Source organism: Hirundo rustica, chromosome 3 (assembly GCF_015227805.2).
Source record: "Hirundo rustica isolate bHirRus1 chromosome 3, bHirRus1.pri.v3, whole genome shotgun sequence".
NCBI classification, from domain to species: domain Eukaryota; kingdom Metazoa; phylum Chordata; class Aves; order Passeriformes; family Hirundinidae; genus Hirundo; species Hirundo rustica.
Genome location: NC_053452.1, coordinates 3,143,210 through 3,158,532, shown reverse-complemented (window position 1 = coordinate 3,158,532; position 15,323 = coordinate 3,143,210). Strand labels below are relative to the sequence as shown.

At 43.3% G+C, this 15,323-nt stretch overlaps 1 protein-coding gene across 3 annotated transcripts in view; it reads right to left on the bottom strand.

Moving 5' to 3' along the window:
• The window catches only part of MEIS1 (Meis homeobox 1), a 109,291-nt gene that overhangs the window by 44,204 nt on the left and 49,764 nt on the right, over window positions 1-15,323 (bottom strand). For all 3 annotated transcript variants that reach the window (XM_040059002.2, XM_040059005.2, XM_058419823.1), the window contains one exon: window positions 8,248-8,393. In XM_040059002.2, the coding sequence (XP_039914936.1) occupies window positions 8,248-8,393 (146 nt within the window). The remainder of the gene's footprint in view (window positions 1-8,247; window positions 8,394-15,323) is intronic.

Here is a 15,323-nt window from a genome sequence, read left to right as displayed (position 1 = left end):
ATTTAGCACTGCTGTAGCTTACAGGGTGAGGAGCTGGAAGTACAATGATGACTCATCAATAAGATAAGATTGGTTGGACCTGATGATCTTAAAGGTCTTTTCCAACCTTAACAATCCTATGAATACATTTGTTCCACGAGTAACGACTCTATGAATATTGAGAATTGGGTTTTCAACTGAGCATTTCGTTGGAAGGGATGGCATTACCCGTGGAAAATTTTAACTCACACAACCAAAGATAAGTTTCCCTTCCAAAGGAAATTTTTTATCTGGGTAAATTTGACGGGCAGACAGTAAACGTAAGTGCTTAATATCAGGAATTCGAGCCCCTTGAATACATGCAACGAGAAAAAGCATGTAAGCTGTAACAGTGCAGATTCTGTGTAGCTGAAGGCAAATGCAGGAAAAGGGAAGCAAAACCTTTTTAAAATGGGTAAAAAGCCAAGTCACTTCTCGTGCCCGTCCTGGAGCAACAAACAGACTATAGTCACCACAATATCACTGCTTTGGTTTATCCAGACAAGAGTTAAGTTCATGTAAACAGATGTAGGATAGTGTATGCCAAAGCAGGGGAATGCATCTTACACAACTTGATGTACCACTTCCAAATGTGACCCTATTTGAAAGGCAGCTTATCTTACACCACAGATTAACACATCTCGTCAGATATGCGCCCAACTGGTTTGGTGCCTCATATTTTGGCACTTTACCTGATCTGATTAAGTCATTCGCTAGCACACTGGCATGCTGTGAAACTGCTTCAAGAGTTAGATTTCCAACAAAAAATTAACGCTGGCGCTTATACGCACAAGCATATCTGAGAATCAACATAGGCTCTTTTGTAGCAACTGTGTTAGAGGACAAGCTAAATAAACAACTAATAATGAACAACCAAGCCCATTAATTTATCCTCATTTCCTGCTCACCCAGTGCTTGCCAAGATACTGCTGCTGCCTTTAATGCACTTCATATTGCGAACTCTTTGCCAAAATATTTCCACAGATACTTCCAGATTTAAAAATTGGTGACCAAACTTTTTCCCCTCCCTCTCTGTTCCCCTTCCAAATGTGATACTTGAATTTTGCATGTCTGCTTTGACTGCAGAAAGACAGTGCATCTTGTAACACATTGCTGTGTCTTGACTGGAGGAGGCTAATTTCAAAAACGAGGCTGCACATGCAAAATATCACAGCTGCAAATATAAAAAGAAAGGAGAGGGTGGAGAAGAAAGCAAAGCATCTACTGCTGACTTAAAAATTCTTATTACTGCAAACATTCTTGCTGGTAAACTCATTTCTGAGAATATTTATGCAAACAAAAGGAGTTCTAGTACAACCAGAGCAAGTGTAATTTAGCATCTGAATTAATGTTTATCATGTTTCAACTTTTCAGTATTCCCTTGCTTCTACTCAGATGTGAAATTCTGCTAGTGTCTAAATACTAATGTGTTTCAGCAGCTTCAAAATAATTCAAATTCTTTAATGCGCCAGCAGCTTCCACACTGGCACAATAGTGCCTCCAAGCTAGAAACTGGGGGAAACTGGGGAAAAGGCAGGATAGTCCTTCGGGAATAGACGCACACTCTGTCTCTCTAAAATCTTGTTGGCTCAGGTTATTGGCTACCTTCTGATTTCAGCCAAAATACTTCCCTGGATCACTGCCATTCCCAAGACCTGTGAGGAGCCCCGATGAGAAGTGGCACACCCTGTAGTTTAAGACATGATGGCTGTCTTCAATGGAAATGGAGCTAGATCACAGGTGTTAAAAAAAACAGATGCTGTAACTACACCACACTTCTGAATGTGAGAAGAGCCTAAGTAAATAATCTGTTTTCCTTGAACTAACTGACTAAAGCATCCTCTGTTTTTCCTTTCTGCTCTAAAACCAAAGGTTTGTAGGACAGCTCAGCGCTGACAACTCAAATAATCCACAAGACAGTGCATGAGACATGCTCTTTCCAAGGAATCATGAAACTGGAACAAGAGCAGCACTGCCAAGGGTATCACCCAAAACCCAACAGTTTTCTAAAATGGCAGCATTTCCCTCATGCTAGAAAAAGGATCAATTCTTGGAAGCTGGACAGCGAGTCGAAGCCACAAATTAGAGGACAATTAAAGAAAATGCATGAGGTTTTAACAGTCACTGTCCTCCATAAAACTCTGAAGGGCTAAGAAGTCAATTCAAACACAGTTACCTAAATCCTCTTTGTCCTCCTCTCTGGAGCTCTCAGCTCAATTGGGACAGAGACCCAGAATAATTATCTTCTCCCATAATAGCATTTCCCATTTTCTGCCGTTGGAGATGACTGCCACAGCACCTCCCCCCAGCAGAAGGGAGCAGAGGACCCTCCTCGTGGGTCACTTGCTCCAACCTGTGTTAGATGCTTTTGTTGGATGTTCTGGCAGGTCCTCCTGCTGCCCGGAGCAGGAAAAGCCCTGGCTCCCACCTTCCCAGCCAAGGGGATGGCGGTGTGTGAGCGACTCAAGGCAAGCTAAAAAGCCTGGCTTTTCCCAGGAATTCAGGACAGCTGGCACTGAGAGGTCTCACAGATGTGGAAGAAAGCTTTTTACAGCTTCGTCCACAATAAAATCAAGTGAAAGAGGAGACTTGCGTATTTGGGATAAAGTGGGAGGACACCCCCACCCATTCCCAGTCCAATATTTGGAAATCTGACCCCTGTTACGCAGATGAGCTCCAGGAGCCCTCTGGCATTTTGCAGAGCAAGTACCAGTTGGTGCAGGATGAAGACTCACTGTAAGTTTCACTTTTTTTTTTTTTTTTTTCTTTCTTTCTTTTTTGGGGGGGTGGGGGTGCAGAAGGGAAGGGGTTTCATTTTGTTTTAATGCTTCCAAATCTCTCAGGAGGAGAACAAAGAAAACTTGGTCTAGCCCCTTTCCATGTTTTCAGTATCCTAGCTTTGTACCCATCTACCCTTTCACTATATTCCTCTCCAAAACCAGGCAATCATCCCACATGGGAGATGGGGCAGGCAGCCAAATCAACCCCATGCTTCTCCCAAAGCAAAGTCTCATCACTATGGAGGGATGAGAAAAGACAGGAAATCTGCTTGTTTTAACTTTAAAGAGTTACTAGGCAGCAAAAAATTAATATAAAAAAGAAAAGTTATAGCATTAAATGGTATATAGTTTTTCTATCACAATAGCATCCTTGAAGCGATGGGGGAACTATTTTTCTCAGCTGGATTCAAAATATCCGCTACAAATAAATTTTTTTACAAATAACAGCTTTACTAAAGAGATTGCATATTGCTTATTTTAAATTTTCTTGTTTCATATCATGGCATCAAGTAATCAATAGAGGTTAAAAATCCAGATACATCATAGGAAAAATGCTTTCACTTTAAAGTCAACATCTTTCAGCCGTGTCTTTTACTTTCTGCTCAGTCTCCCCTTTCAGTAAGATTTAACCTCTTCAGGAAATTGTTTTAAAAGCAGTTAAAAATAATGATTAAATTATGGGATTTACATGAAGGAAATCCTCAGCCCATTCATTTTTTTTTTAAATCGTGGCAATTTGTTTTTTAAAAGGTGTTTGAAGTCCTTGAATCTACCTCTTGGCACCATTAAAAGAGAGTAGTTTATAATCCCCTAATGTGCTTAAATAAAGCCTTCAATAGTTTAAATTGTTATTAAACATCTTTTGGGATTATAATTTTATGGCTTTTTTTTGCCTGATTAGATGATGAACGTGAAGATCATCAAATACTCATCATATAACAAACCAATTACATTGCATAATCCCCAAAATGAGGTTTGAATCCCAACATTTCAAATTAAGCTGGATTTAAAGGATGCAGAATATTCACAATGAGTGAAAAAAACACTTGAACTCCCCACAACTCAAACGAACCCCACAAACTCCCTTCTCCTAGTTCTGAACAAAAAGGAATTTATACTAACTCCAAATACCAATTTATGCCAATAAATTGCTGGGACAAAAGCCTAGGATGGTTTGAAGCAAAAACTAACCTTGTTGCCACAATTAAATTCACACAGATTTAACTGTAAGCAAGATTATTTTTCAATTCCCCCTTCCCCCAAGCTTTTCCCTTATTCCACAATCCCTGCTGAGGGATGTACATTACAGCGAAGAGATATGCTTGAAAAATTTGGGGAGAGACATGAACCCTGTATGTTAAGTGACAAAAAAAAAAAAATTTTTTTGAAAGTCTATACAGCCTGCAACACATTGCTGGGCTGCAACACACCCTGAAATTATCCTCAGGGTGACTTTCTGAAGCAGAACTGGTTAAGTGGTTTGCCCCAGTCATTCCTCCAGCCCCTGCCATGGCATTTGATGCTCATCTGATGCCACCCCACAAGCATCTTCTCAATTTTGACTCAACTTTAACAGTTCTTACAGCTCTTCACCAAATTCTTCTTTTTTTTTTTTCTTTTTTTTTTTTTTTTTTTTTTTTTAATTACAGATAGTAACAAGCTTCCACCTCAAATTTATAGAAAAATCCTAAAACTGGATTTCATAAACCTCCAGATTTGCCAGATGGTGTCATAAGCTACCAGGAAAAATTTCGACAAGCACCACAGCTACATTTTGCCCAACTGACAGCCCACCTGAGCAGCTCTTCCAACCCAGATGTTCAATCGAAATTAAATCAGAACAGCAAACCGTTAAAAAAAATATATCCTGCAAAGTCCTAAGCGTGAGTCTGGTCAGCACTTTTGCAATTGTTTTAGCTGATTGTTTTTGTTGTTATTACTCCAAGAAGGGGGGGGCAAAAAAAAAAAGGCAATTTGGATGAATTTATCCCCTGAAAACCGCGAGCATACTGCCTGCATGTGCAGAGGACAGAGCCTGCCTGCCCTTTGGGCATATGTCAGCTCAGGTCTGCACATCAGTCAAAATACTGCGGGGGGCTGGAGCCTGGCACTGAGTGGGAGCTACTGCCCAAACACTTCAGCATCCGGAGAGGAAAAAAAAAAATGGATTTCCTCCTAAGCGTGAAACCAGAACGAGGGGACAAACCTTCGGAAATGAAGTCAGCACACAGAGGAAGACTTAAAGACTCTTGGAGATGGAGTAACTGCAGAGAAGGAATTAACCCAGCCTATCCACTTTTGAAAGACTGTATTTGTCCAATATTTATTTTAAGGTCTTTCCAACCGATAATCATTAGTATGACAGACACAGCGGTTACTGTCTATTTTATTTCATTCCATGCCACTGATGTGTATTAATATTACAATTGTGAAAAAAAAAAAAAAAAATTGCTTTTGAAAAGGAGGACTCACAACTATCATCCCAATTAGGAAGCATCAATCGTCAAGGATGCTGGATTTTGCACTTAAATGTTGCTCCTTTCTTCTCTGCCATTTTTCAGATGGCAAAGTGAAGGCAGGTAAAGTGCTGGGGGCAAAAGGAAGGTATCAGCAGCCATGACATATCCCCCTGCCTGAACAGAACCACCCCTCTGTGTCTCTCCTCACCTCCCACTTAAGGGAGGACCTTGTGCTCACCCTACGAAAGACCCGATCCACTGCTAAATAAATGGGTAAATAAATAAACAAACAAACTGTGTGGGATCTCTGGTTTCCTCAGGATGATCTCAGGTGGGGACACCACCAATACCACTGTGCAGTGTTGTGAGAGCAGCCATGAAGCCCAGATGCCCTCAAAAATGAACAGGAGTTTTAATTCCTTCGGTCTCTCCCCCCATTACTCCTCAGCTCTGATCATAGCCATTATTTGGGCCTGGGCTGGTTTTGGTTTATTTTGAAGCCAGGACAGCACCCCAAGCAGCCTGTAAACGTGCACTGTTGCCCTAGCACTTGGAAGAGCCTACAGTGTTCTCCAGGAATGTTTTAATTTGAGGAAACTGCCCAAGATCTTACCTAGAGTCTGTCTCAAGGTCCTGCCTGGAAAAGGTTGGACTGGATAAACCAATTTTGTTTTACTGAACTGATCAGGTGAGTCTGGATCTACCATGCTGCCAGGAGAGGAGAGAGCTGCCCTGCTTTTTAAAAACCTGCATGCTTCACATGGCTGGGCTGGCCCTGCACAGGGGATGGTGGATTTTTAAAGCAGGCTCTAGCTCAGTGTTACAAGGTAGAAAATGCAGCAGTGCATAGGGCCTGGGGGGAATGGTTCTCTCTGTACTTGAGCCTTCCAGAAGCAGAGACCACCTTACAAGCAAATGTCCAGATGTTTTCTCCTAGGGACTGCTAGGAGCCCTGCAGCAAGCTCAGCAGGCACTCTCTTCTTTTGAACACTTATTACCACACAGGAGAAGAGTGAAAAGCCACCAAAACCCTGCACCTGACCCAGGTGAAACAGTGAAGGGGTCTGTTCAGTCTGTCCCCTGGCCCTGAGACTAAGCATGGCATTAGCTACAGGGTCAGGTCAAGCTCAGGCACTCAAATGCTCGACACAGGGTGGCTCCCACCACAAAAGCTTTTTAGCAACACCCTGTAGCCTTCTGCCAGATTCCCAGGAAGGCATTTGGAGGGGATGCACCCAGTCCAGGCTAGGAGTTTGCCAGGATTTCCTTCCTTGCCCCTGTGCTCAGATTTAGGTGACGCTTTATTTACTAGCACAAACACAGCAACAGGCCACTTTTTGGGGGAAAAAATGGTATTTATACCACTTAATTTGCAAATCCTCACTGGAAACTACAGGAACTGACATGCAGCTGTTCAGAGTTCCCTGGTGTGCCTTGTCCTGACTGCAGTGCTCCCAGGGCCTCCCTCCCCAGATTCCTGAAGCTAAACCTGGTGCATCAGGCTGGTGTGAGCACTGCTGCTGGCACAGCACCCACGGACTGTTTTGGGGGTGGATGTCCTGCAGAGAGATGCCAGGTGCCAACTCGTCTTGGGTGAGATGTCCTACAAAGGGGAAGCCATCAACACCAAAGGCCTCTGGAAGCGATGGCACTGAACACACCAGGCAGGACTAAGGAGCTGGCAAAGCTGGGGCACGGCTGACACGGAGTCTGCCAGAGGGAGAGATCAGCCTGGAGATATCCCTCCCTGGCCTCCGAGGAGCAGGGCTCCGACATGAAGGTTCATTCATAGCAACCCAGGGCCGCCCAGGACAGGATTCCCTGCCTGATCCCCGTGCTGACAAGAGCCGTGGCAGGTATCTGGTTTCTTGGCTCAGCGGGGGATGCAGGGGTGATGCGCGTGAGCGCTTCCTCCGCTTCACGAGCGCGCCCTTGGCAGAGCTCCCACCAGGGCTGGGCAAGCGGGCCGGCTTCTAGTTTCATCCTGACCCTAGCTACAGGCAGAGGAAAGAGCCAGCTACTGGGGTCAGAGGCAAGAGCCCTTGCTCACCACCACCTGCAGACACCCTTGCCTGACCCTCATCCTCCTGGCACAGGAAGGCTGAGGCAAAAAAAGTCCGGGGGCTTAAAGCCCAGATCCCCACAGTGGATAAAAACACAGTGACAGATCACCACAGTTCAATGAAGAAGGAGACTGGCATTAGAAACACTTTTCTAAATGCTGACGTTAGAAGGTGTGGTACATATCATAAAGCCTTGAAAGCAGCTCCAGCCTCCAGCTTAACCCCACACGCCTGTCCAGAGCTTTGATTCCTAATCCCAGGAATAATTAAAAAAAAAAAAAAAATACAGGTAGCTGTGGTAACAGAAATAACTGCACATACCCCCACCACTTCCTAACATTAAATACAGGGGTAACTTACACTCTGGGAATGAGAACGTCTCAAAGAAAAAAATTACACTTTGCTATTAAACCAGATACATTCAGACCTTTCATCATGAAGCTTCTGATGATCTCTGACAAACATCTGAATAAGGTCTTTGTTTGCTTTTGGCTTTGTTTTTTTAATCTCCCCAATTGTTTTCTGCAGTTCTCTGGAGCACAGAACCAGGGGCCAAATGCTGCTCTGTGCTCCAAAGCAGCGATTCCCACTGCAAAGCAGGACAGGTCTGCAAGGTTATATTCATACAAGCTTTTAAGTAAAAATCACATTTGGCAGTGATGTCCTGTTAACAACTGCGTCTCAAACAAACAAACAAATCTAAAAACAACACACACACACAAAAAACCACCCCATCCCATACCATAAAAACATACGCTCTATGCTCTTCCCCTGGCATCTAGCAAATGAGGCAACAACAACTCTGCTTGGAAAAGTCCCTCTGCTGCCTGACAGCAACATCATACGTATTTTTTTGCTTTCTATGACTACTACAACTATGACATTATCCATGTTTTATTTTGCATATGTGATCTAGAGTTCACTTACTGTTAGATGCTGGAACAGCCATGCCCTCATGATATTTGTGGCTACTTTGGGAAAGATGCCACGCTTTTTATGTCGCTTTTTGTCCTTATCTGGATCATCATCATCACCTGTGCTGGGGGAAGCTACACTGTTGTCCAAGCCGTCACCTGTAAATATAGTGAATCAAATTTTGACTTATGCTACCTTTATATACTTCAGCCGAAGCCTGGCTTTGGGTATAAACTGCATGAATATTTAAATGAGGTATAAATTCTTTAACACCGTAATTCACCAGGGGTTGAGGGGATGGGGGAAGGGGGGGAGAGACACGGGGAGAGGGAGGGGCTCAGAAATGCGTTGGCCCCATTCTGGTTTATCTTGAAGGACAGTGTGGCCATCTCTGCCATTGTAACCCAGAAGGAAAAGTGCTTACAAATTATTTATAAAAAAAAATAAATTTGCAAGAATCCAGCTTGCAAAGGTGGAAATGCCAGCTCTTCTTCACACTAGGTCACTTCCCAAATGTTCATCCCAATCAGCTGCTTTGGCTGAGCTGACAATTAGGAAAAGTATCAATGGTGCTTCGGGATGGGGATCATGACAGGTGTGAAGCTGGGTGCCTCGTCCCGCCCTGGGGTGTGAAAAATGGGGTGAATGCAGCTCTCCTGCAACATCACATTCTCTGGGCAAATTCAGAAAAAAAAAAACCCCAACAGATAATCGAGGCATTGCTTAGGTTAAGTCTTTCACAGATGTTCGTTTTCCCCTGATTCTTTGATGGGAGGTGGGTAGCTAACTGGCTCCCCTCTTCCCAGCCCCGGCCAAAAGAAATTCAGAGGGTGGATAAGCAGCACCAATTCGAGGTACACCATTAGGAATTAACACCCTGCTTTGTGCCAGAGTGCCGTGTTTGTAATAGGTGTCTGCAGATTCTGTGCAACGACCACTGATCCAGAATGAATTTCCTCAACGCAGAGAAGGTCTCAGACAGTTCTCATCACATTAACAACACGTCTGTGGGAGGATGCCACAGCGCAGCAGCCAGCACGAGGCTGGGCTGATGGGTTAGCAGCCAAGGGGAAACAAAAGTTGCAGTGCAAAGCAGTTTGCGTGCAATTTTTGTGGCAAACCGTTTATAAACAAGCCCACAGAGCAAATAAGGCTTTGCATGGAATGCATGTGGACTGAAGAACATATCCCAGCTTCCAAAGACACTGCATTTGTAGCAACACGGAGTTGTGATGTTATTAGGCAAGTGGTTTTTTGGTTTTTTTTTTTTTTTAACACCCCCGGGCAAGAGCGATGAAGAAAGTAATCTCAAATCAGCGGAATACAAACTATCTCCGTTAGGGACAAAAATAAAATGTATTTTAAAAAAGGGTTGCAGACTGTCATAATTGTGATTTGTTAAACAGCTTTCAGCACAAAAAAAAAAAAAAAAGAAAAAAAGAAAAAAAAAAGAAAAAAAGAAGCTATTATTAGTCTTATATTTTTAGTATGCTACTGACCATGGCAAATTTGTAATTGTCCTTATGACTTGGCCTGTGTCTTTAATGAAACTGTAACCTTGGGTAGTTACAGACAAACATAAGATTTTTATGAAGAAATTAGATATCCAATGAATTCTTTGAAAGCCCAGTATCCAAAAAAGGGCTTTTATACAGAGAAGCAATTCACCATATAAAATAATAATTCATAAAAGAAACATGAGCAAAGGAAACAACTCAACAGCATTTAAAATTCCACGGGCTAATCTACTTTCTGTCTGCGAGAGGCAAACAAGGAAAAGAAAAGTATTACGCATTCATTGATTAAAAATGAAAAGCTTCTAACCTAATGACACTGCCTTTCACCAACTCCCTGCCATCGTCCACCCACCCTCTCCCCCCAACCCATTTTTTTAAAAAATATACTCATTTCAAACCCCCTTCAGATTAATTTAGCAGGCATTGCCTTATGCCTGACGGGAGGAGGACTCATTGATAATTTATGGAAATATCTACTATAATCCAAGGGAGATGACTTTTTTTCCAGCTTTGTGCATCAATAGATAATCAAGGCCTTCAAGCAGCCTTAGCTTCCCATTACCTCGGGCAAGAGAATTCCTGAAAGCATGCCTCCAGGGCACCTGAATTATATCCTCCATTAGGGGAGGAAAAGCTTTCTGCATTCCACCTATAACACTCCCCAGAACCTTTCCTGTTTATTTCTGCTGTATGAAAGCAGAAGCATTAGGAACAGGATTTTTTAAGTGAAGACTTATGTAGATACAATGGAGAAACCTTTCAAGCGCGAGCCAGATCACCTCCTTCAATCCCGGGCAGTGACCTATCCCAAATAAAAGGTTTCTGTTACATCATTAGCTCAAGCCAAAAACAGCCTTGGCTTAATGCACAGTTTGTTCTTCCTACTGTTTTTAGGCAAATACTGCTACTTTACTCCCATCTGGGAGGGAAATTACACTGCTGGGCTGTAATCTAAGACAAGATTTTCATTGGAAGCAAATGCTTTCAATCCAGTGTAAATACTGGTGTATGTTCAGAAAAGCCTAAAACAATAAACCCTGGCCTCGACCGACACAAGTTAGAGAAAGTGAAAAGCAGGGAGAGGATAAGAAAGCGCCCGGCTATCCTTGGAGCAAATGCTTCAGTAGACTCCTGTAAATTGTTTAACCTCTTCCACTTTTTTTTAAATGGAAAATTGATCCCGTAAAGACTGAAACCACAGAGAGAAGTCTAAATGGTCAATTGTGGATTTTAGTATTTCCATCTACTTTGCAACTTGATACGCTCACCTCTGTGAGGTCTCCAGAGATCCCCCCCTCCTTTTCTCCTTCCCTCCCCTCTTTTCCTCCTTTTAAAAGATCTCTAAACAAACTTGAAGCACCGCTGACCAGCCACACGGTAGCAGCTACGAACTGCGTTTGTAAAATGTCGGTGGCAACTCCATTCCCGAAGTTGACTTCTCCTGCCGCCAAATGAAGGCGAACTGAAAAGGTGGAAATAATCATAGAAATGATGCTAGTCCATAAACAAGCTTACAGCCTCATTAGTATAGCGGGAGGCTCCGCTGGGTGATTTATGCTTGTTTTGCTGATGCCATGAGGAAATGCCATAGGGCAGCTTTAGCCAGCTGCTAATGGTTTCTGACAGCTTCTTAGCAACTAGTGCAAGCAACGCCGTGGCGTTTGCTAGTGACAGAAACCGAAAATGTCATATTATCTGCCCATGTGTCACGAAGTCCGTGTGGCAATTAACTAGCAGGCCAGTGACTGAGGGGCCACAGGCTCTTCAGAATGGCCCGTGGCTGTTTGGGGTCAAAGCGGGCGCCCCGTTCGCCTTCACGCCGCGCATATGCACGGGCGTGCGCACGATCCCCATCACGCTCCCTCCGATCGGTCTGGCCCATGCGGATCCTTTGTCCACGGAGAAACTCCGTCTCACTTTCTCTTTAGGCACGGCGTGACATTATCAGAGGGACTGCGAGTAATCTGTCTTGATATGATGGTTGGAAATGGCACTTTAATTGGCAATACCTGATTCCCTGGTTTTGAGTGCTGGATCCGAAGGTGCTAGCTGTTTTTCTGCTCGCTCGCAAATTAGTCTAAAAGGATTTAAGATCACTGAAGCAGACTCGTTGCCTGTCAAATTGCTGGGAGCGCAGCAACTCTGCACAGCAACTAGATGCTATTTAAAAAAAAAAAAAAAAAAAAGGAAAAAAAAAAAAAAAAACCAACAAAAAACAAATGTGGAGCCTGTAAGGAGCAGAAGGAGAGCCTGGACTCGGCACTCCCGTTCCCTGGCGAGCAGAACCAGGCACTATATGTCAAACTGTCAAACCTTTCAGCGTGGCCGTTTGCCCTTTCAAATAATATTTAAGAATTGTTTTTACACAATTTTTTATAGGCCATGGTCTAGTGAAAGAGGCCAACCAACAAAGAAAGGAATTTGTACTACAATTCGTCCGTGGACGATTTCTTGCCAGACCTGGGCCGGTCCCCGTGGAGCGAGGCAGGTGACCTGTGGCAGCTCCCTGGCTGTTGGGGAGCTCTGATTTCAAACGCCCTCAATTCCAGCATCCCAGAGTTGCCTATTTAAGCACACCCAGGCATTTAGGCTGTGCTATCTTGTTCCTTTCAAGAAAGGATAAAGCAGCATTTATCGTATTCAGCCCTGCTGAATGGCTCAGACTGGCCATGCCAGCAGGGGCTCCTCTCACCGCGTTCCCCTCCCCGCCGTCATCGCCCCTTACGACTTCCCTTCGCCTCCCACTCCCCCAAAAACCAGAGGCAGAAGCAGCAAAGGGCAAGCGACTTTGCAGCAGCCCCTCGAGTGCGTAACGCTCTCTTTGTCCCGGGCGACATGTCATAAATCTTTGTTGACAAAATAGGTGCTTCTGGAGAGCCACTTGGCACAGGCACTCGCCTCCAGCAGCCATGGTCGTGGCAGGAGTTTACTGGTGATTCAAAATCTCCCTCACTGCCACACCAAACCCAAATTAAATGTCATCACCCTGCGACGCTGGAAAGTCTGGCAGCGTGGCACAGCTGGGCAACGTTCAGCCGCTCCGGCTCCCAAATTCACTCTCAAACCCCAACCATCAAAGCTGTCCAGATATGACCTAAATATTCCCAATCCCATGACATGGAAGTTTCTGAAAGGTTGGGAAATTCAGATGTCCTAAAAACTCCAGCCTTTTGCTTCACTACAAAGTCCATGCCTCTGCAAGGAGCTCTTTAGATGAACGTCCTCAAATGATTTTGACTGGAAATCTCAGTGTCAAAGTTCCAAACACAGCTTTACAGAAAGTACCTTCACCAGATGTAATAGGTTATTTCTCACTCCACACAGCCCTATCCTATCAGGTCTGCATTTGGAGTACAAGTGTTTTCTATTTCAAAGAAAACCAGACCATTCTAAAAATCCTGCTTCCCATTCCTCTGACAGGAGATCTGAGAGAGTTTTTGGGATTTTACTGTTCAATTTTCTGGGAGGGGGTAAGAGAAGGGTAGAGGCTTTTCTCAGGTACCCTAAACAATATGATGAACACTTCCAGCTTACAGAGTCCAGTTCGAGGTAGGCATCTAAATACACTGCTTTAAGGAGTTCACAGGAGGAAATGTGAAAGATGTGCACCCAGAAGCCCCAGGAAAGGCCTGGAGCAACTTTTAAGTGGACTGACTAAAAGCTCCTTATGTTCAACTTATCTGTATGTGTCCAAAAGTCTCCTGTTAAAAACAGTTTCTGCCTCCTAGAAGAACATCACAGTTTGCATTTACTTTTGTACTTCATGAGCTAATATAATTTAAATATACACTGTGTTTGGACAAAAGCTGTCGACTTCTGTGTTAGATTTATAATGTGTTCAGTGATATGAACTGAAACATCTAACACGATGGCCCAAAGTTCATGGTCTTTTCAGTAGTGTCTTTTTTCTTAATTCTGCCATAATTTTTTTGCAAACATTTAGATACAAGTTCCTCAAATTCCTGCTTCTGCTAGCATGAGAAATCCTAAACTGCCCAAGCCAAATATTTAACTGTTCACTGTCCATCCACAGCTCTGATGGTTCCTTTCTCTTTTAACTATTTCAAGAGCCAAGATTTCTTTCATAACCTTTCCAGGTAACTGGAAAGGAAGATCCATTAGCTCCAAGCAACACAATGTACTAGAGAGATTGTAAGTGGCAAAATTACTTTCCTTAACCTTTCTTCTGTGCCGTATACCAATTTAGAGTAACTACCGTAGTTTCCACAGCTTTATCTAACAAAACTCCAGTTTGCTGGATACCCACACCCCACCATAACAACTTTTCGTGGAGCAAAGCCAGGCCTATGTGTGAAATTTTCCTGTAAGGTACAAAATTATGAATTCTCAAAAAAAAGCAGGTTCACGGATGCAACAAGCTTTTCTGCCAAAGCAAGAGAGCGAAGACTGTTCACAGGAAATAGAACGAGGATCATCATTTCAGACCACCAGCTTTAGATGGTCTTGGACAATCAAAGAATGTGGAAATTTCTTTATATGTATATATTTTTCAATTTGTTTCTGACACAACCAGACATAACTTGGCACAGGAATGTGGTGAGCAAAAGTCACACCCAAATGACTCTGATGTGAGTAACTACAGCTACAGTTCACGTCCACAAGTACTAAAGGACAAGTTCACTGCTCAGGAAGCATCATTCCTCCTTGGAGCAAGGTGGCAAAGGAGGGAAAGCTGAGCAGCACAGGGGCTGAGTGCTCAGGTGTGCCTGGAGAGAGCTGGAAGGCACTGACACAGTCTGTGGGTATGTGCCCAGCTGCTAAACCAAGCTGTGCCCATCCTCTTCTCTGAGGAGAAACAGAAGTTCTGACATTAAGTTTAGAATAGGCCATTAAGTTTAGAATATTTCCCCAAAACACATTATTTTAAAATTTAAACACACATGCATATATTGCATATGTAACATTAACCCACTGACAGCTCCCAACCTGCCAATGCCCAAGCCAGGCACATGAGCTGGGACTACCAGCAAAAATGTACTTCAGAAAACATAAACAAATGATGGAATTTCTTTACTGGGAAATCCACTTTCTATTGTTTTGGACCCACAGTTAATCAGATGTGAGGAAGCACACACTCCTGGAGCTCCTGAGGTCAATGACAATCATCTCAGCACACTGAGTGGCCTAGAGAACACCCCAAAAATAATTTACAATGATGATGCAGATCTGCTTGCGAATTTGAAAAGTGGTGTGGATGACAGTCTTTTTTTTTTTTTTTTTTTTTTTTTTTTTTTTTTTTTTTTTTTTTCCCCCATATTCCTTAAGGATAAAGCCTTCTCAAATACACTTAATAAAATGTTAATGAGGAACAACAAGGTTGAAAATGAGCATTAGCAAGGAAACAAATGCCACGTGTCCGGGTGTGCACGCATCTCTTAAGGAGATGCAGTACACGTTTCATGCAAGGATTCAGACCATGACATGAACAGTGGGAAGTTGTCAGTCACAGAGAGTATCCATATTTACAAGATACTAAAGGACACAGTTGCAAAAATATCCTACAAAAATATTCACAGATAGCGAAACCTGGAAAAGTATAAATTACGCTCT